At 34.7% G+C, this 25,428-nt stretch overlaps 1 protein-coding gene across 1 annotated transcript in view; it reads left to right on the top strand.

Annotated features, from left to right (window-relative positions):
* The window catches only part of LOC145296080 (uncharacterized), a 118,529-nt gene that overhangs the window by 90,426 nt on the left and 2,675 nt on the right, over nucleotides 1–25,428 (top strand). Inside the window, exons 2-3 of the mRNA XM_080142216.1 lie at nucleotides 14,379–14,639; nucleotides 16,343–16,511. Coding sequence (XP_079998342.1) covers nucleotides 14,386–14,639; nucleotides 16,343–16,511 — 423 coding nt within the window. The 5' untranslated portion in view covers nucleotides 14,379–14,385. The remainder of the gene's footprint in view (nucleotides 1–14,378; nucleotides 14,640–16,342; nucleotides 16,512–25,428) is intronic.

Raw genomic sequence — 25,428 nt, 5'->3', positions numbered from 1 at the left:
GTTCAAATCCAATATAAACAAGTTCCTGATGAACCGTTACCTTAAGTAAGATACTTTATCAGATCTCCATTACTAGCGATTACTACGATATTATCCCATTGATTACTGTATGCGCAGTAACCCTTATCCCCGAGTGGCCTCTGGGCCTTGATAAGTGGTGACTTCCTTATAACAAAATAAAAAATCCGACTTCTTACATTTGTGATCATCTCGTCTTGAAAACACTTAAGCCTCCATATCCTTTCATCTGGATTTTTAACTCATCTTTTAATTTTTCATTTCCTTTCCCTATTTCATGAATTCCTTGCACTAAATTTTTTTTTTTTTTTTTAAATTTTATGACTAGTTTTCATATAATGATGTTTCAATTTATGCAAGGTCGGAGGTTACATCGACCGAAACGTTGTGAAAATCACACTCAGGATGAGAACAGTAGTCCGATGATTCCAAATAATATGAATAAGCAATCCTCATCTCAAAAAATCAGGAACGTTCTATTGTTTGGTAGCACACTCTTCAACTTCGAAATCTAGTAGGAGAGGTGTTCTCATCTTTTCTCTACAGCCCCTTTCTAGAGACGTTGCTATTCTTTTCTACTTTGTATTGATAAATGCACATTTTATATATGTAAATGTGTTAACGAGCATCTCTCCCCCCCCTCTCTGGCTTTCTTACTCTTTCTATTTTCTCTCTCTGTGTCTCTATAAGAGAATAGAGAGGGAGAGAGGGAGAGAGAGAGAGAGAGAGAGAGGTGAGTAAACGTGGAGGTAGACACGTTTACCAGAACCAAAGGTCAGCTGACCAAATTACGTATGTGTGACGTGGTTGGCTAGATCTGGGAGATTTGATTTGAGCTTTGAAGAAGACGGACGTTTTTCCGTGGTCCCCCCCTCTTAACTGGGGAGGGGGGACGAACGCTGACGTGTGTGAAGAAGAACTAACACAAGCCGATTTCACTTCCACTTCTGCAGAACCTCTGGGGAAAGTGAAATAAAAAACTATAAAACCATTTCATCGTCTTGGAGTGATAAATCTTCGTCAAACAGGTATCAAGTCTCCCTCCAGGATGAGAAATTTCCAGATGATCCGTTTTGCAGAAGCAGAGGTAGGTTCAGAAATTACATGTCACACACACGATTCCCTTTATGATAATCAAACACACAACCATTTATATTAGAGACAATCACACGGAATCTTTCTTATGTTATATAGAAAACGTAAAATGTGCCCCTAAATGAAGAACTCTATATAACATATTCAAATGTAACGAAAGCTCAATTTGGCACCCCTCAAGGATAAATTCGATGATAAAGAATATATATGTAAATGCTAGATAAATGTTAGATAAGTTATACAAACCAGCCGTCCATTTGGGGTATATTGCATAACTTTACCGAATGTTTACACAAGCGCCAGTGGCAAATACTCAGCAGATGGTGGTGGTCAGGCTGGTTTTGGTGCTGTGGGAGGTCATGTTGGTGATGTATGACCAAACGGAGTAGTCCAGCTGGTTCAGGTCGGGGGAGGAGGTGGAGGGGGGGCTAATGAGAGAAGGGTATAAAGTTGTAGTACTCCTTCTGAAGTCAAGCCTGGGTCTCTGTGAACTTGTGCTGCCACCACTCACGGTCGGCCAGCAGCCACCTGATTTCACCAGAGGAACATCACCACACTCTCCAGCATATCCAGGTACACTTTAGTGTTGACTTTCAAGCTGACTTTGAAGATGTGAGGTGGCATGATGTGGCCCTCAATTGAAAGCACACCAAAGACCATAATCGTGGCCGGAAACTTCGTTGAGCTGTGTCTTCAAGCTATGAACCGTCTGGATTTGCATTTTGAGGGTCCTGTTTTCATAACTTGAATCAGTAAAGAGCATGAGTCGTACAGTGGCACATCTCCGATCCTGCTCATTTAAAAAAACAATTTTTTTATTACATTTTCACCCCAAACAAAGCACATTGCCACTTTGGTGTAGGGGACTACTATCAGGGACATGAGCTACTGGGATACTATGTAGGGAGTTGGGCAGCAATATGTCGGTTCACGTTACACTTGAACTTCTGCATGTCAGTAAAGCTGGGGAAGCAGGGACCCAGAAGGGAATTCCAAAGTCTAGCGGTTCTGAGGAAGAAACTACTGGAGTAGAAAGCTCTCTTACATCTAGCGATCTCTACTGTGTAGGGATGGGATTTAGCTGCCTGTTTGTCGAAGATATTTATGCCATGGGGGGCACACGTGTTTGCAGTTTGTCAGAACATTGTGTCACTTTCAGACCTGATAGAAGGCTCCTATCGCTCTTGGGATTTCTACATAACTGGCCAACTAGTAAACGGTTTGCAACAACAAAAAAAGAAAACTGTTTCTCATCAAACGGAAATGGAATCATGTCGTCCATAGCGACAATTTTATCGTTCCATCCTGTATATACAAAGTGTGTATTTTTCAATGGATTTTATCTGGAATATATTCCTCGTAATTTTTAATGCCTACACAGAAGTTTTGGGGGAGTGCTTAACAAGATATAAAATGAAGAAAATCTTTTATATTGTACCTACTTGTCACTGAATGAAGATTGCATATTCCAAAAATCACAAAAATTGATCAAGTAGTGTGTGTTTTTTTTTATTTGCGAAAAACAAATTTGCCGGGTTTTTTTTTTTTTTTGTTTTGTTTTTTTTTGTTTTTTTTACCGATAAGTAGCAGACGAGGTCATGTTTCTCTAGAGAATATCATAAGGGGAAGTAATCGGTGATTATTTTGACAGTTTCCACGTTGTCTGCCCCTGTCCACCGATTTGTCGATTTCATTTTTTTTCATCTTAATCTATACAGTAAAATCTGATTTTCTTGAATAAAAAATTAAAAAAAAAAAAAAAACTACTCGATCAAATTACTTAATTTTTGGAATATGACGTTTTCGTTCTGTAAGGAGTACGTACATCATACAGACTTTACTGTATATTTTTTAAAATTTTAAATGCCGTCATAAGTGCCGGACAAGAACCAAAAACACCCCTCTCCCCCAGAAAAAGTTAACCAATTCAGTTTCTGTTTCTCACTAAAGACGAAAAGAACTGAATCAACTTTGCCGTGCTGTGCTGATTAATACGACATTGCTGACGGAGGGGGGGGGGGGCTCAATAATAACACCACGACGACCATGACTGCGTTGCCATAACAACCATCAATCTAAGTTGTTTCTCTTTTATGCAGCGGGATGCTGTGGGCGGGCGTGGGGAGTAGGGGGGTAGGAGGTTATTGATTTAAACTGACACAAATATGGCATTTCTTCGAATGCTGTAGCGACATCAGTTGAGGATTCTGAACAGTCATGTCCTACATAGATACGTGCACCTGCTACTATGCGTAGATGAACCGACGAACCCCCCCCCCCTCCAACTCGCGCAGAAATGGGTACATTGTTTTGCCATCCTATTCCAGTTCAAGAGAACTTGAATGTCTACTGGAGAGAACTTGAGTGTCTATGGTCTATCTGTAAAGGGGTTTGTCAGGGCAATCTGGCATGAGGGTACTTTTCCCTAGAAGTAAACCCTGGCTGAATAGCAAAATTAGAACAGTATTCGTGGCCCAAATAAGATCTCCACACAATGGCAAACGAACACTGGCTTTTATGAGGAATAGTACACCTTCTCCAAGAGATGTTACCTCAGGTAATATCACGAAGCTGGATACTCCACATGACTAGTTGAATTCTTATCCTGGAATTTAGTAAGACCATAAGAGAGACATACTATAACATAAAAATGTGTGTTTGAAGGTTTGTCAATGCAGGAATTATTCACTCATTGTAAATAGATAGATAGATAAATAAATAAATAATAATTCAGTAGTTTTCAATAAATATTCACTTATTTTATTTACCTGATTATAGATAGTAGATTCTCGACTGTAGATAGTATATTCCTCAAAAGTACAACCGAAGGTTGCAGCGTAAAGAATAAATATACATTTTCTACTTCTTGAGAATGGGAGTTGCTCCCAAAAATATTTGAGGAATATACTATCTACAGTCAAGAATATACCATCTATAATCAGGTAAATGAAATAAGTGAATATTTAATGAAAACTATATTATTATTATTAGTATTATTATTATTATTGTTATTATTATTATTTATCATTATTTATTTTTCTGTTTATGACTGAATAATTCCTGCATTGACAAGCCTTCAAACACCTTTTATCTAATAAACAATGCTTCAAGCGAACTACAACATACTTATTATACTATACTTAAACGGTAAATTGGGAAGAGGAAAATTATATTCTCAACTTCTTAACTAATTGTTTATGATGTAAAGGAGAACTTGAATGGAATATCTGTATCTCTATCTCTATTATTACATAAAAAAAAAACTTTGAGAGTTCGTTCCTTATGGTCAATTTTTATGAAATTTCACATGAAGATACTTTATGTGCCTGACAGTGCTCTTAGATAGGTTTTGTATCGGAATATATTCGATAGGTATCAATAATCAAAATAATCAGATGAAAGAAGGAACAGGCGATTTTGACCAAAGCCTGACATCGCAAGTGCATTTGAAGTTTTATTACCACACAAGCCAAAAGGCCCGACATATAAAATCAACAGTAGGTTCCTTGATATGACGTGGGCTCATTCAAAATGAATGTTTCTGTTTAAAGTACAATTGCACCATGATACTTGACTTTTTCATTTTAAATTTAAATTCAAACAATCATCACCGTACAAGCAGTAAGGTAAGGCATATAAAATCAACAGTAGGTAAATTTGATATGATAGAGGAGCGTTCGAAATGAATGTTTCTATTTAGAGCACAATTGAAGATGATACTTGACTTTTGCATTTTTAACTTACATTTCATATATATAAAAAATAATTTTATAAAACATTAGGTTCTCTACAGTGCAATGTAGACCACAATGTATTGTGGAATAAGTCGCTGCAGAGAGGCATGTGAAGTTTCTTTCGTCGTCAGAACAGGAGACTTTGATAGTATGGTCATGTTGAAAGAATACATGAGAATTCTTGAATCGGTAGAGGCAGTAAGTTCAGTTCACAGTTGTTGCTTGAAGTGCAATGATACTCTGCCTTTTTTCTTTTTCTTCCAATTTTTTGCCGTCTGCTTGCTCGTGTCGCCTTTTGTTCACTCTGTATAATCCGGCGGTTTTCGTTGTTCACCTGGTGTTGCCGAGTGAGACTTGCAGAAAAACCGGATTTAAACTGCAGAAATATCAAAATCGAATTTTTACTTGATTAAATAATTCGAAATAAGAAAAATAATTTTTGTTTTCTTTTAATCATTGTTACTGTGCAATAATGTATATCAGTTGAATGAGTGTTATATATTTATATATTCTTATCTAACAGTGTCCTATCTTAACTCTTGTTTAACGGTCTTATTTAGCATGTTTTTAATGGCCCGTGACTCGTGTGTGTGTGTGTGTGTGTGTGTGTGTGTGTGTGTGTGTGTGTGTGTGTGTGTGTGTGTGTGTGTGTGTGTGTGTGTGTCAGAACATATAGTTCACAGAACATTTATAATACACGAAACATGACGACATACCTGTTTCTGCTGTTCCTACTGGGGGATTCGCCAACATCTTGGGGTAGCTGGATTATGTTATAACAAGCCGCATGCAAGACAGACACAAGACGCTGTATGTTATATATATATATATATATATATATATATAGATATAATTTTTTTTTTCCATGAAGGTCACCACTTATCAAGGCCCAGTAGCCACTCGGGTATAAGGGTTATTGTGTGTACAGTAATCAATGGGATAGTATCGTAGTAATAGTTAGTAATGGAGATTTGATAAAAAATCATTACTTAAGGGGGCGGTTCATCAGGAATTTGTTTGTGTTGGACTTGAAGACATCAAGAGTGTTTATGATGTAATGATAGGAGCTTGGTCTTAGATGGATTAAAGGTAACCAGCTACCTCTTCCCCCACTGTACCATGTGCTCAAGATCAGAGTAGAGAGAATCAGAGAGAACATTGTCATTTATGGCCTTTGATGTGTTCCCATAGATGGTCGTGTCATCAGCATAGATGTCAATGAATGATTTAAGTATGTGTTTTGGGAGATCATTGATGTAGATCAAGAAGAGAGCTAGGCCCAGGATGGACCCCTGAGAGACTCCAGCATTAATACTGTGGGCTTCTGATTTCTGCCCATCAACCACTACTCTTATGAGCCTATCAGAGAGAAATGATTTAATGATTGAGAAAACATTTCGAGTTATACCGTAGCTGGAAATCTTGTGAAGTAGGCCTTTACGCCATACCTTATCGAAGGCCTTTGATATGTCAAGAGCAATTGCCCTAGAAATGAAGCCATTGTCGAGATCAATATATATATATTCTTTATTCACTTCCAGGCATTTTCTCACAGAACTGGAGTGAATGACCATCTTTGGCTTGGGTTTTCTCTGTCTCCAGTTTGAGATTGTTGCTCCCTTATGGGAAGACTTGTTTGACCCATCTTGTCTCTTTGGCATCTCAAAACCCAACTCCGCAAAAATTAACTCGGATTATTCAAACCAGAACCCTTGACACGTCAGATCCTGTCCCCGTTTGCATAACTTCCGGTGCAACTCAATGGTCACCTAGTTTGATACATGTCACAGTATGTGTCTTTCTGCACCTGCATGCTTGCTCAACTTATTGTTTCTCATGATTCAATTTGTTGTTTACTTCGCTAGATAGACAATCAGACAGACAGATAGATAGATAGATAGATAGATAGATAAACCGATAATTGAATACCTAGCGTTGCCTGGTGTTTACCTAACAATGGTTTAAACTTTGTTAATGATCGTTTTGGTACAAAAAGGTCTACTGATGTCGGCCCACTTCTACGAATTCGGAATAAGAACATGTCAACGAGAAAAAAACGAAGGTAGAATCAAGGAGACAACCACTACATGAGAACTCCACAATCATTTTTTAATGTTTTATTCTACGACGATCTAATGGGAATCTAATTCAAAAAAAGATCTTTCTCGCATCATCCAGGTTTTCACAACCATGGGTTTATAAAACGCATTAGTAAAAACTCTAGAACGTCATACCCATTTCAAAGCTGTTAGCTGCTCCAAAAAGGTATCCTGGGTATTTATTATGTATTTGTTACCATCCCATCTAATAGATGAACAACGTTTATAACTTCCCAATTTAATGAATGAATATTGAATTGAAATAGACAGATAGAGAAAAGAGGAGATAAAGGGAAAGAAAAAGAGATGGAGAGAGGAGGTAGAGAAAAAAGAGTGGGGAAAGATAGAGAGTGGGGAAAAATGAAAGAGATGAAAAGAGAGAGGGGGAAGATGGAAAGACAAGAGAAAGCGGGAAAGAGATAGAGCAAACGAAAATAAGAGATGAAGAGGGAGAGAGAGGGAGAGAAAGATAGAAACAAAAGAAATAGATAAAGATAGTGAGAAAGAGAGAGATAGAAAGACAGATAGAAAAAAAGAAAGACGAAAAAAGAAATAAGGAGAGGGAGAAAAAGTAAGATAAGAGGGAAGATAAAAATAAAGAGGGGGAAGAGAGGAGGAGTAAAAGCAAGAGTGAGAGAGAAAAATAGGAGGGAAAGAAAGAGGAGGGGGATAAATAAAGATAAAGAAAAGAGAAAGAGAGGGGCATACAATAGCATTGAAATAAAAGATTAATAACACAAGATTCAACTATAGAAGTGCAGCAGACAGACAGGATGTTTGAACAGGTGTGCATTGTGCACTTTTGTTCAGCTTTGTGCATTTGTTGCGATCATTTGATCATTGAAAAGCGAATAGCAAAGAAACCCTACTAAAATAGTAATAATAAAAGTAGCAGTAGAAACAGCAGTAGTAGTAGTAGTAGTAGTAGTAGTAGTAGTAGTGTAAATGTAGTAGAAGTAGAAGTATTTTTTTTTATTCAATTTTCACCCCAAAGAAGGCACATTGCCACTTTGAAGTAAGGGGCTACTATTGGGGACATAATTTGTGGGGGTATTATAAAGGGAGATGAGTAGAAAGATGTTTGTTCACATTACACTTGAACTTCTGCATATCAGTACAGTTGGGAAAGCAGAATCCCGGAAGGGAGTTCCAAAGACTTGCAGTTCTGGGGAAGAAACTATTGGAGTAAAAGGCTTTCTTACACCTAAGGATCTCTACTGTAAAGGGGTGGGACTTAGTTGCTTATCGGGTTTGTCGGGGGGTAGTCACGTCAAGGAGGTACGAGTACTTGCAGTTCGTCAGAGCATTAACCGTTAAAGTATTTGTAGAACAGGCAGAGGGATGCAACATTTTGTCAATGGGACAGAGGTTGAAGCCTAGATGACAATTCAGGACCTATCAGGTTGGCGATTCTCTTTTGAACCCTGTCCAGGAGCGAGAGACAAGCAGCAGATGCACCAGCCCAAATGTGACAACAGTACTCCATATATGGGCGAATGGTGGCCTTATAGAGGTACTGGATACTTTCAGGCATAATTTTCTAGCACGGTAGAGAGAGCCCACCTTCTTTGGAGCAGCCTTGGCAATGCTCTCAATGTATATATTCCAGTTCATGTTCCCTGTAAACGTTAGGCCGAGGAGTTTAAAAGAAGTACTTTCAGGCAATGTGTTCTTAGCCATTGCTATTGGTGGTAAAGAAGGTTTCTTGTAGTTATACCATGAAAAAGCAGTAGCAGGTGTGCATTGTGCACTATTGTTCAGCTTTGTGCATTTGCTGTGATCATTTGATCATTGAAAAGCGAATAGCAAAGAAACCCTATTAAAATAGTAATAATAAAAGTAGCAGTAGAAACAGTAGTAGTAGTAGTAATAGTCATAGTAATGTAAATGTAGTAGAAGTAGAAGTAGTTATACCATGAAAAAGCAGTAGCTGTAGAAATAGCTATTGAAATAGTAGCAATAAACGTAGCAATAGAAACGGAAGTAATAGTAGCCATAATGGTAACTGTAACAATGATAAAAAGCAGTAGTGACAATAGACGTAGCTTTAGCACTAACATGAAGCACTAGAAAGGAAGTAATAATTGTAGTAGTAGTTGTAAACGTAGCAATCGAAATATTAGTAGACATAGTAGTAGTAGCAGTGGTCGAAGTAGGAAAAAACAGAAGTAGCAATAAAAACAATCGCAGTAGTAGTATTAGTAACTGTAGCATGACAAACAGTGGAAGTAACAATACAAAAACGCAGTAGTAGCGATAGGAACAGTAGTAGTAGTAGTATAACTTACGCAGAAAATATCTACATATTAATACCGTAGTACCTTTAACGTACCTACGTGAGCAAAAAAAAAAAAAATGGGCCAAGAGCGAAAGAAGGAAGAAATCGATTTTTTAATATTTTTCCATGAATTTTTGTTAATTTTAACTGAAAATTTCTATTTTGTGGATCATTATTATTATAGCATGTAATAATAAGTGGAAAAATGAATCCTAAAAATGGTAAGACTGCATCTTGGCGAGGATATAAAAAAACGAATTGCAGGATTACAAACAGACTTTTGATATTTTTAGAAAAGAAAATGTGAAAACATATCTTTCTGTAGTGAAGTGAATTGGTCAAAGGTTCGAAGTCGAACGCTTGGTAAAAGGGAAATCTGGATTTGGTCGCCCTAGAAAACTTATGTTTAGCATAACAAGGAATTCAAAACAGGGGCTGGAAATTCTCTTTCTAGATATACATTATCTAGAACGAATGAAAGAAATGAAATTTTCCCCTAAAAGGTGTGCAAAGAAGCCATTTTTATCTAAAGAACATCAATGATAGAAAAAAAATTTTCTCGTGTTATGGCAAGAAAGATACAGACTGGTTCAGGAATGTTTTCTGGTTAGATGAATCAAGATTTTGTCTTGTTAGTGATGCTCTCGATGTTCCCAAATGGTGCAATCGAAGAACTGGAGAAAGATTTTCACCAAGTTGCATAAAAATGACAGTAAAACATGGAAATGGATGGATAATGGTATGGGGAACTTTTACTGCAGCAGGAGTTGGGGAACATATTAGATATGAGAAGTCAATCAATGCAAAGGAATACATTCAAATATTATTCAAATATTAGAAACAGGACTGTTACTAAGTATCCAGAAGCTGGGAATATCCCAGAACATTATTTTTCAACATGATAATCCCCCTGCACACACTGCTAAAGTCACAAAAAATGGTTTTCTGATAATTCAATTGATGTGATATTTTGGCCAGGTGAAAGCCCTGATTTCAACCCAATCGAAAATATTTAGTCCATAATATCTCGTGCATTGGCCAGAAGAACTTTTGAGAACAATAGCAAACTGTGGGAAGCTGTGCAAAGCGAATGGAATAGCATCTCCTCTTCACAGTGTTTCACTTTGGTTGAAAGCATGTCTAAAAGGATTGATATTTTAAAATAATCAAAAGGGAATGCGATTCCATCCTAAACATTTATTAAAGTAAATATCTTGTTCTGTGGTATTAGTCTCGTTTAAGTTTCCTTGTTCAATTGTTCTTTGTTCAATATAGCTTTTAGTGCAATAAAATGTATAAAATTTGTTTGCCCCATTTTTTTTTTTTTTTTCTCACGAGTGTACATACATGAGTCACAGTCTGTATTTATTTGCTTCCCCACTGAGCAAATTAGGCACACGGCCGTTTTTTAATGTGGAGAGAGAAGGGGAGGGGGAAGGGAAAAGGGGACCAGTTCCCGAGAGGTGGGAAATGGGAGCTGGATAGTGATTTGCCAGCTGGCCTCTGTAGGGGTTCCCCTACATGGACCAGAAGATTTCCACAAGGGCAATGGTCTTTGCTTGCAGCATCTGCCAGAACAGATGGTATTTATTTGCTCCCCCACCGAGCAAATTAGGCACAAGGCCGATTTTTAATGTGAGGAGTGAAGGGAGGGGGAAGGGAAAAAGGGGACCAGCTCCCGAGAGGTGGGAAATGGGAGCTGGTTAAAGGTCAGGCATGTGGGGTTGCCCCCACATCTGGTCTTTGCTAGTCATAGCTTGCAGCATCTGCCAGAACAGATACTACACTTTGATCTTGGCTCGAAGGCCAGAAAGGTGCCCCCGCGAGGGAGGCGGGCCAACATACGTGCGTCACGGTTTGCAGATTATAAATTAATTGTTTGGGAGATCCTATTTATTAAAAAGGAGGATAGAAGGTTATAACACACTACAAACATTAAATTAGCATATCTGTATACTAATTTAATGTTCATAGTATGTTATCACTTTCTACCCTCCTTTTCAATAAATAGGATCTCCCGATCACCAAACACACAACGTAAAAAAAAAAAAAATAAATAAATAAAATTATGTCGCTTTTGGACCATACACGAAGCTGAAATATACATTCTTCGTCTTCTGGCTATGATCCAAGTGCAGTATCTGTTCTGTTTAAAGTTCATATAATGATATCGCTGGGTTTCCATTCACGCTGGCATCCATACATTGAAAATATGTCACAGACTCCTATAAAGATATTGGAGATAAACCATAATGACCAGATATATTCTGACACTACATTAACCAATACTTTTTTACAGTTTAAAAAAAAAGGCTACAATAATATCGCGGGTCTCCATTCACGCTGAATGTCCACAGAATGCCGATATGAAAGATGCCGCTGTGGAATTTCCACAGATCCCGCTAGTCAATAGAAATAGTAGTAATAGTAGCATTATTATGATCTGAGTTTGCTTGACTTATCTGCAAGATGGGAACTTAATAAATTTCGATTAATATTATGTTATGAATTTTTTTTATTCTACCGATTGTGTGTATATAGATTAAACAGTCATCAACAGACATGTTTCGCCATCACTATCATTCATAAGTATGACTGATTATGATACGATTCAAACTCACGACCACCAAAACTGTAATCGATGGTCATGGATTTAAATCCTATCATAGTAAACCATGCTGATGAGTCATAGTGATGCAAAACACATGTCCGTGGATAACTATTTTACCTATTAATAAATAAATAAACAACAAATATGTATATTCATGTTTCAGTCAACTAGTTATAGATAACTATAAACGTCATTTCATTCTTTCAATTTTCACACTTTGTGCCGATTTTCCCGGGATAAAACACGAATATAAAATTTTGTTTGAATACCCTATATATGAAGTCTCATGTCTGTGGACCCAAAACTAACAGGAGTTTTGTAAGCAAATTTTTTTAAACAAATATATACACGCATACATAAACATATATAAAAAGAGGTTTGTGTTTACTATAACCTTTTTATGCAAATATTACGCAAGTATAAATCATGTAGAATATTTGCATGAATATAATGACACGTAATATTTAACTAAAGATGATCATCCCGTAAGAAAATCGGAAAAAACTAATAGGGAATTAATTAAAATGAATATTTAAAAGAATATGCAAATTAGCTAGATCTTTTGCAGAAGAACGCAATTCCACGACGCATATACAGGGCAAGTCACGGGAAACGGATGTTTTTGATTCACCATTTTTCATGTTTATGTCATAAACAAACACACGGTGTTCACGACTCCACGGTAGCATGAGGGCAATAAACTGAAAAGAAAAGCAATTCAAAATCAATAACTATAAAAAATTAACGTAAAATAACATGAACTAAACGTCGTGTTTAAAGACTAACTTCCTCACTCCCTATCCTTTCCTGAAGGAGAGCAAGGAGCATTCTAAAAACATCCGTTTCCCGTGACTCACTCTGTATAACAAAGTTGTATTTTCTTTTTAAATAAACAGAAAAAACGATTTTTAATATGAATATCAATACAAAAAAAAATGTATAGGAGTATAGATGAGAGAGATAGGCTTTGAGGGATACTATTTTGCTATTTCACAGCTCATCAGTGTAGCTAGCACCCATCAGCATACACAAATACTATCTTAAAATGTCTTATATATATAAAGACATTTTAAGATAGCATTTGTGGACGCCAATCTCATAAGTCAGAAACTAGAGCTGCCAACTCTGAACTAGATGTGTGTGTGTGTGTGTATATATATATATATATATATATATATAGTAAAAACCTGAAGAGAGTGCTCAATACTATTGCAGAGCAAATATGCATTTTATTTATTTTATTTTTTTTTTATTACCGTTTTACGGTAATAAAAAAATAAAACGTATATTATATATATATATATATATATATATATATATATGTGTGTGTGTGTGGTGTTAATCGTGACACCCTGCACTGAAGAATCCCGAAAGGATAAAACACTATTGAACGTTTACGGAGCCGGTTTAGTTGATGCCAGCAGCACAGTTAGATGTGTTTTTGAAGTCAAAACAACGCATTGAACTTTAACATAAATTTCAAACAAAATAAATATGTTTATTTTTTAATAATGCGTTGTTTTGGCTTCAAACGTACGCATCTTATTTAATTCAAATTCAACCAGCGCTTCTAAGGAACAAAATCTTAATGTGAAATCTCGCATGACGAAACGCACCGTTCCGAGACTTAAAAAAACTACCGTAGAAACAACAAACGGCTAATTCTCTGCTCGTACAACAACATGGCAAAAAAAAAAAAGAAAAAAAAAAGACATACTGAAGATGAAGGTTTCCTTCGAAATATATTTGTGAACTTTAACATAAATTTCGAACGAAATAAATATCTATTTATTTTGTAACAATCCGTTGTTTTGGCTTCAAACGCATATAATACGTATATTATTTAATTCAAACTCAACTAGCATTTCTAAGGAACAAAATCTTAACATATATATATATATATATATATATTTATGTCTCGGCAGTAGAGTGAAAAGCATATCTTATTTTTCTTTTATTAATATTATTGGAATTTTTTCCCTTGTACACATTTTTGTGAATTATTCCATGGATTTCTGCCTTTGGATTATTTTGGACCATCTTTCAATTACGGGATTTCCTTGGATTTTACTTGTGCAAATGGAAATTCAATTAACTTTCTTGATGTTATATATTTGGATTTTACGTTCATTGGATTATTTATCCTCCACCAGACTATCCATTCATGTATAATCACCTTTTTCTTTACCATATTCCCTCTGCTTCACTTTTTTGTTATCAAGTAAGATCTTTGACTTACTTGTTTCATCAAATACTTTTGCATGCAAAATCCGATTCTGCATTTTGCTAATTCCTACCCTCTGATGAGAAGGAAAGTATTTCTTCGAAACTCCGCGGATTAAGGACTATCCACTTATCTAGTGTTTCCTTTTCAGATTAAATATGTTTTTAACTCATTTTTCAAAGTTTTTTTTTTAACATGTTTTATTAACTGTTTTCTCGTGTATATATATATATATATATATATATATTTTTTTTTAAATTGCTTATCACTGGATAAAAGTTAATAATTATAATGATGCCTGTTTTTCTTTATTTTGCAGGTGAAACATGGCTGCAATGGAGGGGGCTAAGGGTGAAATCCCTGCCGCCAATAAAGATGAACAAAGTGAGACTGCAATGATCAACAAAGTCTTCAAAGAATTTGTGAGGGTCTCTGCTGTTGGGAAGAAACTCTCAGCTGAAGAACTGAAACAAATGAATTGCAAAGCTTGTGGCAAATTAGTTCGCAATACTCTACCGAAGGAAGTACAGGTTATTGCGGATGCGAGTGTATTTCCGAAACACAAGGAAAAAGGCAAGCAGTAAGTTTGATTCTTTTGCAAAAAAATATTTTTTCTAATAATCAGTGGAACTTTGCTAAAGGTCATTATTGTAATGTCCTTTGGGTGATAAAGTAAGTTTTGTAACGTTGGTGATGACATTAAAGAGCAGGGTGGAGTTATTAAGTTAATTGTGCAGAAATATTCAGTCATGTTAAAATTAACAGCACTTTTAGTTGCATGCTTAATTATAAAGTAGGGGTATATCAGGTTTCTGTCCATTGTTTTTCATCAGCTTTTTACAAGCATTTTCCAAGGAGTTTCGTTCTCGCGATGGGAGAGAAATAAATACAACCATCTCTGCCAGACATCTCTATCAGCAGCTTCTCTCGATACCATCCAGAATCTTTTGCAAGTTGGTCAATGTAGGTGCAGTGAAGTGCTATTCCAATTTTGGCTTAGGAGAGTGTCACTTGCTTCAACATAAATGACCAGAAAACTGGGTGTAAAAAAAAACAAAACAAAAAAAATCATCTATATCTATAAAAGCAAAAATGTGTTTGTGTGTGTGCATTTTTGTTTTTTTTGTATGTCCGCCAAAGGCTTCTGGAGTGGGGGTTGGGGGGGGAATCACTGTTTCTTACAATTTTTTATATACTTGTTAGATTATAATGTCTCCAATGTTATGATATTTTCGAAGACCTTAGTGGTTAATCATGCTTAAACCTAAGTGACATTGAGCATGATTAATCATTAGGGTCTTTGAAAATATCATAACGTCGCTTTATTTTAATCACTTCCCTGTTTCTTTTTTTTTTGTTTTTTTTTTACCCATGCACAAAATGCAACAGAACTCTATTTTAATGTACATATTTTTGATTTTTCCTTTTTAAATCCCTCAATACAGTTTTGATAAAGTGAGGGCAAAACCAGTCAGCTGACTCTCCCCTTTATATTTTTTCCTATTCCCCCCCTCCGAAGTGCTATTCCAATTTTGGCTAAGGAGAGTATCACTTGCTTCACCATAAGTGACCAACAAACCGAAACCTTCTTTTTCTTGTAGCTGTTGCTTCACATGGGAAGAGGGACAAACATTTGTTATCACTAGGGCTGTGACAACAGCATATTCTTTTCGTGGTTTTGACTCTCGAGTATATATCAGATACAGTTAGACACAGTTAATCAACCGAAAACCACATCACTCTACATTAAAGCATATAAGATATCAATGGATACACACTCGAGAGTCAAAACAATGAAAAGAATATGCTGTTGTCCTAACCCTAGTTATCACACATCGCAGTATGGCTGAAACAACCGTCAAGTCAACTGGATAAAAAACAGAAACTGGTCAATGTCATATACACAACTCAACAATTCCACCCACAACAGCTCCGTCAAAACGACCCAACACAATCCTGAACAACTTTATCAAAACGACTCAATACAACACTACCAGAGTAAACTTGGCAGTTACTCCCTGAATGAGTCTGGCACTGACTCTTGGATGAACTCCTTTGCACCGTAGATTAAAACACTGACATAATTCTTGAGCACTCCTCACAATAGAAGTTCACATCGGAAGGTGTCCATATAGGGGTGAGAAAGTTTTTGAAACTACCGCGAAAAACGGACTTTATGGAAAGCATAAATAGCAACGGAATCCTAGGAATGAATTCAAATTTACAAGTTTTTTGCATCGATTTTTAAAAATTTTATTTATGTTCCTTCCATTTGTCTTGCAGGTACATGCTCCTTTCAAAGTTCCCGGCTTTCATCGAAGATTGCGCATATGAATATGCAAAGACTAAGATGAAGAATCCAAAGCTTGCACGAGACGACGAAAACGTTGCCAAATACGTCAAAGATTTTAGAGAACGCATAAAAAAGGGGGATCCTGGTCTTAAAGAAACAGTAACTTATTTTTGTTTTAAATTTTTTTCTTCTTTCTTCTGTTTTGATATATATATATATTTTTCATTAATGTTGTGGTGGCACCCACTCATTTACATATGTGGATAATATTACACATAAATAGCAAGACATGGTTAGTCTGAGTGTGTGTTAACCAGAAGCCACCGAAGGCCGACCCGAGAGCAGATATGTTCTCCAGCCAAGACGCTCTTACCTGACAACCATTATGTAAATATACTGTAAAAATACTTTTCCTAATACACTTCTTATTGATCTACCTTTGTTTGTTGAGTCTTCAATTATATTGCCTTATACGTTATTTGGTTCAACCTGCAAACATAACAGTTGGCGACGAAGATGAACGTCAAACATAACAGTAACGATGGAGCAGAGATAGATTTGCAACGTCTTCATCCAGCGTGTATGCATCAATACAAAATTTCAGCCAGATCGGCACAATAGTTTCTGAGAAAACTTCTAAAATAAATGTGGTATTGTGATGACTAATCCCTATTAATCCTTGGCCGTCAATCGAATGGATACCATAATACTTGGTTAACTGCACCTTAAAGCAAAAGTCCATATAAAATTTCAGCCAGCTCATCCCAGTAGTTTTTAAGAAAACTTCTAGAATAAATGTGGTAAGTTTGCTGCATTTTATCATAATAAAATTTGAGACAAAATTCCAGCCAGATCAACTTCTAGAGTAAATGCGGTATTGTGGTAAGTAATTCTGATTAATCCCTAACTGTGCACTGAACAGATCCCATAATACTTATTTCGCTGCACTTTATCAAAACAAAGGTCCATACAAAATTTCAGCCAGATTAACTTCTAGAGTAAATGTGGTATTGTGGTGAGTAATTTCTTCTCTAGGTATCCTTATACAAGATATTACCAACAATCGGTCACTGCAAACAGCAGCTGCAATTCAGATGGCAAGAATAATAATAAAATAAATAAAAATCCAAGTGCTCTCTGTACCAGCGCGATCTGCTTGGTTTCTTACCTGCGCACTTCTATTCCTTATATTGCCTTATATGTTATTTGGTTCAACCTGCAAACATAACAGTTGGTGTCAAATATAACAATTAATGAACTGAAAATTTCTTCTCTAGGTATCCTTATACCAACAATCGGTCACTGCAAACAGCAGCTGCAATTCAGATGGCAAGAATTTTATAAAAATCCAAGCGCTCTCTGTACCAGTGCGATCTGCTTGGTCTCTTATCCGCGCACTTATTCTATTCCGCTTGCAAAATTATGACCATTTATTGTTATACCAACAGCTCTGCAAGCTTGTGGAATGTGTTCTCTGCTTATTCTTGCAGCCTCTTTCAGATCTAAAAGATATTATATATATCTTATTTCTTTTTTTGAATCCTTTGGAGATGAGGCTTCATAATTTGTGTATTGTTATCCTCATCTTCAGAGTTGTTGTTCCAGCACGTTTTGGCCAATGCATTCTGCAGATTTCTCCAGGTGATTAACCGACATGGAATAGAAATGCTTAGTCTTGTAACTGTATCCCCCCCTCAATTACGGCCTTCCATAGTCGTTGTCTCACCAAGTTTTTGGTCAACTAATCTTCTGGTCTTCTTTGGATAGAATTGAAACTGCTATCTTCAGACAATGCTTTCATCGGAAAAAGAAGTGATAGATATGGTGGTGGGAAGAGGGTGGGGTAAAATGTGAGGGTATAGTAGTTTGGTGACGAACGCCAAATTGTTGATTGAACATGAGAAATAACGTAGTAGCACCACCATGCCAGGAGGTTACTAAAAAGATAAGAGTATGAGGAAAAAATCACACGCACATGCACATCTATATCTATAAAAGCAAAAATGTGTTTGTGTGTGTGTGTGCATTTTTTTTTTTTTTTTTTTGTACAGTGATGATCATATTTATTGGCACGGTAAAATAAAAGTTAAATTTTGTCTAATAAATTCTAAAAAAGGGATTAAATTAAAGAAAATAACAAAGTATATTATGTATTTTTAACTGGCCTTTCCGATGCAGCAATCGGATTTTAGAAAAAATAAATAACAAAGGAACAACAAACATAATTGCAAAAAACCCTTGTTCAAAATTATTGGCACGATTTATTTAATAATCAATTGTATAGCCTTTAGAATTTATTAGACAAAATTTAACTTTTATTTTACCGTGCCAATAAATATGATCATCACTGTATGTCCACCAAAGGCTTCTGGAGTGGGGGTTGTGGGGGGGGGGGTCACTGTTTCTCGCAACTTTTTATATACTTCCTAGATTATAATATCTCCGATTTATGAAACGAAGTCGCGTCTATCTTTTATTTCAGCGACTTTTATGTTACAAAATTCGCGCTGTGATTTCATTTCTCTGGTTGCGTATGTATTATTATAGACTCAACTCTCTATTGAATATTATATATTACGAGGAACAATTTTAAAGATAAAAAAATAATAATGATGACATCATGTTTGACCTAGAAAACCACACGTTGACCTTCATTTAACCACCTGCTTTTTTAAGCATTTAAATTCGACCATTCCCACTTCCCTGCCCTCGTAGCGTCATCATTAGTTATCAGGCTATTCCCCTCACGGCTTCAGGTTCGAGCCTACCTGCTTACCAAAACAATATTTTTTTTATACCGGCAAACACCCAGGCAACACCAGGCACCCCCACTAGTATATATATATAAAAGGCAAAACAGCTGCATGCGTTTTTGTATGTCCAAGAAAGCCTTGGGGGAAGGGGGCTCTCGACCACGTTACTATTTTTTCCAACTTTTTATATACTCCCTAGATTATAATATCTACGATTTGCGAATGGACGTCATATCTAGATTTATTTACATTGACTTTTAAAAAAATTCATGCTATTCCGTCCTTTCGTGTGTTTGTTTGTCCTTTTCATATAAATAAAGCGAACCTAATCAGAGCGAAGGTATAATGCCTGGCCTTTCGTGCTGGGATGTCTTGAAAGGAATCAGCTTTGATCAACGTCGGGGAAACCCTTCATATCAGACAATTGCTATTCATTTCGACGCTGCCATTTCGGGGGGAAGCAAATAAATATAAATGCAAACAAATATAAATACCACGAGAGAAAGCAGAAAGCTTCACTGGCCCCAGGTCAGGTTTAAAAGCCACTTTTATTTCTGCACTCCTATGATTCTCAACTTAATTAATTTTGATTGACATCGCTAAATTTGAATGCTTTTCAATTCCTAGCGGTAAGAGTTCAGGTTTTCTTTCACTTTTTTTTTGCGTTCGAGCTTGCTGTTTACTAACACTTTTTGTTTCTCAACACACACCTCCAAACACGTCAGGCAACACCAGGCACCCCCGCTAGTATAAACTAGTATAAAATAAAATAATTATGTTATCAAAGCGTAAATAATTAACACAGCAAAACTTATCAAGATTTTTTTTTTTTTTTACATAGGCACCACCACTTATCAAGGCCAAGAGGTCACTCGAGGATAAGGGTTAAAGAGTGTACAGTAGAAATTGGACAATATAGTAATCGTTAGTCATGGAAATTCGGTAAATTTGTTAACTTATATGGAACGGCTCATCAAAAACTTGTTTACGTTAGACTTGAACACAACCATATTGTAGTCAGCAGCAAAAGCAGGAAAACGGAAGACAATTCCACAGGCGTGCAGTTCTAAGAAAGAAGCTTTGCTCATGGAATCTACGTTTAGGTTTAGGCACAGATAAAGAGTGGGGAAATTATTGATAGTGTTTTCTGCTAGACGGGTGTTTCTTTTGAAAGTTTGGCGAGGGAGGACCATAGATTGAAGCTTAGTCGAACACTTTCCATGAAAATACCGATACATCAGAGACAAACTTGCAACATCTTTTCTGTGAGAAAGAGGTTGCAGGGAAGAGAAAAGGACATCTCCTACGAGGCTACGAAGTCTATTTTGAACTCTATCAAGGCAGGACAAGTCCTTTCTAGCAGCTCCTGCTCAAATGTGGCAACAGTACTCCATCTTTGGACGTACTTGGCTCTTATATAGATAGAGAAGGATCCCACCATTTTTCCAGCGGTCTTGGCAACAGATTTAATGTATGTGTTCCATTTAAGATCAGGAGCAAAGATCAAGCCCAGAAGCTTATCAAAACATGAGGCCTCCCCAAGACGAGAGCCATTCATTTTAATTGATGCCAGATAAGAAAAACTCAACAAGGGGAGCAAAAAAACAAAAATATTAAATGAATAATGCGGAATAAAAGTCATATATAACTTTATTATATGATCATATGAATATTCCGCATTTCATTCACTCTAGGATTCTTCAGGCTTATGCCTGAATAAGCCTGAAGAATCCTAGAGTGGATGAAACGCGGAATATTCAGTGTAGCTTAACCGCCATATACATTTTATAACTTACTAACTAGCTCTACTTACTATATATATATATATATATATATATATATATATATATATATATATATATATATATATAAGGTAATTATTAATATATAACCATTTATATCAACATCAGAATCCACTTGAGATACCGGATCCAAAGAAATGAAGAGGCTCTTCTAAAAAGGAGAAGCTCATGGTTTGGTCACTCCTTTTGCAATACCTAATTCATAAGGCAATAGATCCAAGGAATTTGATAAAAGGAAAAGAGCTCAATTGAGGGCTTAACTTTCAACAATCAAATCTACTTGGAAATTATAGCCGATGACCGGCATGCAAGGCATTGCACTTAAATAGGAGAATGATCCATGCTATATTCGAGATAGAAAAAAGTGAATATGAAAATACAATGTACTATTTCAAACCGTTGAAGGCTTAGAATATGTTAGTTTGTTTGTTTTTTTTTTTAATTTCATAAAGTTTTGCAATACTTGGGAACTATAAGATGTACCATATATTAAGTTAACCATATATTGAAAAGTAAAAAGCAATTAAAAATCAGCAGAGAACAAAAACATTTCATTTATTAATAATTTGTCTATGACAAACTATGAATACAGTAAATGAGAAGACATGTCTACATAGATTAATACATAAGTAAATACATTGTTCCCATACACAAATGCACACTCATGACAGGATTTTTTTTTTTTTTTTACTTAAAAAAGGGGGGGGGTCACCACTTATCAAGGCCAGATGCCACTCGAGGATAAGGGTTAGTGAGATGACCAAGTCTGAGTATTTGTGGGGGACGTTTCTAGATAGGAATCTGTTGACATAAAAACGAGCAAGTTGTAATCAGCAGGGAAGCAGTCTCATGGCAGTGTGTTCTGCAGACAGGAAGCGCTAGGTGCATTGAGGAAGAAAAGAAAGTTGTGGTAGTAAAACAAGTTCTTGCTTTAGTAATATATAAAAATAAAACTGGAGATAAATAAATAAAAATCCGGTTTGGCATTTTTTTTTTTTTGTAATTAAAACAAAAACATTTATTACTGTTACGTTTGGTACGACTTAAAAATGTCTCTCGCTACCACATATTAATCTTACCTGGTTGGCGGTTCTCCTTCACCCAACCATATGCCAGTCACAGCCAGCTTGTTCTTGTCCTTGACTTTACACATCCATTCTCTTCGACGTCCACTTTTCTTCTCCCGACCACGTGGTGAATTTTTTCCTTTTTTCCTTTATCTTCTCACGCACACTTCCTAATTTGCATAGGCGCGTTTTTCGGCTACTGCTGCTGCTAATCTCTTCGCAAGCCAGCCATCCTTTGCTGCTGCTGATATTTTCCCATGCACTCATATGCATTATGTTGCAATAAATGCCTTTGCAAGGAAGAACCAAAGACTGAATCCCAGTCAAGCACCTCTTATGGAAATAGAGAGAAAGTGTGTATAAGAGAGAAAGTAAGAGTGAGAGAGAAACAGAGTAAGAGAGAGAGAGAGAAAGAGAGAGAGAGAGAGAGAGAGAGACCAAGTAAAAGAGAAAGAGAGAAAGACTAAGTAAAAGAGAGAGAGAGTGAGGGAAAGAAATAACCAAAATTCATAGTTTACATATACAGAACATATTGCCCGCATTACAGAAAAATGTACAAATTATTCATAGAAACAGATCTCGTCACGAAGAAGCACCATGCTTCAATCAGCTTCTTGGGCTGACCTTCACTCCTGAACTGCAATCTGGTACCAAAGTTGCTGGCAAAAATGTTGCATCATTCTACCGCTCCAGAAGCTATCTCACTCCCGACGCAATCCTCTACCAAATACACCCTAAAATGTTTCCTCTTTTGATGTATCTCAGAAAACTTTCTGTGGAACTCAAGAATCTGCACAGATATTTTTAACAGAGCCCTTTATTTAATCCATGGGGGTAGCATGCCCTTGTTCTGTCAGCTATGACTAGGCAGAAGTTCTAAGTAATTTGCAATTGTATTTTTGAGTTGCCCGCACTGAGGATTGAACCTTCAATCTCCAGGAATGTAAACTTTTACAACAGAATTTCACTAAGTACACTATCTTTGCGAACAATTCTCGTCCGAATTTTAAGAGCCTTACACTTATTTTTGTTTTGAGATGTAAATAGCACTATCCATTATTACATATTATATTATATATATTATTACTACGTGTTATTATTATTACATATTATATTATACATATTATTACTACGTGTTATTATTATTACATATTAAATACATATTGTTACTATGTGTTATTATTATTACATATATTATACATATTATTACTACGTGTTATTATTATTACATATTATATTATACATATTATTACTCTGTGTTATTATTATTACATATTATATACATATTATTACTACGTGTTGTTATTATTACATATTATATATATATTATTACTATGTGTTATTATTATTACATATTATATTATACATATTATTACTACGTGTTATTATTATTACATATTATATACATATTATTACTACGTGTTATTATTATTACATATTATATTATATACATATTATTACTACGTGTTATTATTATTACATATTATATTATATACATATTATTACTACGTGTTATTATTACATATTATATACATATTATTACTACATGTTATTATTATTACATATTATATACATATTATTACTAAGTGTTATTATTACATATTATATTATATACATATTATTACTACGTGTTATTATTATTACATATTATATTATATACATATTATTACTATGTGTTATTATTATTACATATTATATACATATTATTACTACGTGTTATTATTATTACATATTATATATATATTATTACTACGTGTTATTATTATTACATATTATATTATACATATTATTACTACGTGTTATTAGTATTACATATATTATACATATTATTACTACATGTTATTATTATTACATATTATATTATACATATTATTACTACGTGTTATTATTATTACATATTATATTATACATATTATTACTACGTGTTATTATTATTACATATTATATTATACATATTATTACTATGTGTTATTATTATTGCATATTATATACATATTATTACTACGTGTTATTATTACATATTATATACATATTATTACTACGTGTTATTATTATTACATATTATATTATATACATATTATTACTACGTGTTATTATTATTACATATTATATACATATTATTACTATGTGTTATTATTATTACATATTATATACATATTATTACTACGTGTTATTATTATTACATATTATATTATATACATATTATTACTACATGTTATTATTATTACATATTATATTATATACATATTATTACTACGTGTTATTATTATTACATATTATATACATATTATTACTATGTGTTATTATTATTACATATTATATACATATTATTACTATGTGTTATTATTATTACATATTATATTATACATATTATTACTACATGTTATTATTATTACATATTATATTATACATATTATTACTATGTGTTATTATTATTACATATTATATTATACATATTATTACTCTGTGTTATTATTATTACATATTATATACTAATTATTACTACGTGTTATTATTATTACATATTATATTATATACATATTATTACTACGTGTTATTATTATTACATATTATATTATATACATATTATTACTACATGTTATTATTATTACATATTATATTATACATATTATTACTACGTGTTATTATTATTATGTATTATATTATACATATTATTACTACGTGTTATTATTATTACGTATTATATTATACATATTACGTGTTACTATTATTCATTACTACATTTTTTTATTATTATTATTATTAGTGCCCATTTGGTTGATTGCAGAGACTTTGTGGTAGATCGTATGATATTAAAACAAGGCCGATAGCCATAAGTCGAGTGCTCTCATATAATGAATGAATGCGTGAATGTAGGATTGACATGAAATTCTTAAAGATAAACTAAAATGACCGAAAAATGGGCTGAAATTATTTAAATAAATAAAAAGTAAATGACTTAGAATGACTTTAATGAAGTTAAGGATGAATTGAATTACCTTAAGAATAACTTGAATGCTTAAAAAATAACTGGAATCCTTCAAAAACAACTTGAATGATCTGGAGAATGACTTGAATGGCTTTGAGACTGACTGGTTGTAAAGTGGGTGATCATTTTACATCAAATTAATACAGTGATCCCCCACTTCATATCACAATAAGTTACAAACAACATAAGTATAGCATGTAGTAAGAACAGATACTACACTTTGAGATATTAAATCTTTTATTCAGGTAAAAAATGAACATGAACAAAAAATTTAGGCACAAGGCCACTTTGATCTTGGCCAAAAGGCCAAGAAAATCTTAAAAAGCTAAGAAAAGTATCTATTAACAACAGATCTTTTATCTTAACCAAAAAAGCCAAGCACAAAAGTGTTATGGACAGATCGACAGACCGACTTATAGAGTCGCTTGCGCATGACTAAAAAAATTTACTACTGGTAAACTTGCA

The sequence above is a fragment of the Euprymna scolopes genome, chromosome 16, assembly GCF_053919585.1.
Source record: "Euprymna scolopes isolate OS-2025 chromosome 16, ASM5391958v1, whole genome shotgun sequence".
NCBI classification, from domain to species: Eukaryota; Metazoa; Mollusca; class Cephalopoda; order Sepiida; family Sepiolidae; genus Euprymna; species Euprymna scolopes.
This window is presented reverse-complemented; position numbering and strand designations above follow the sequence as displayed.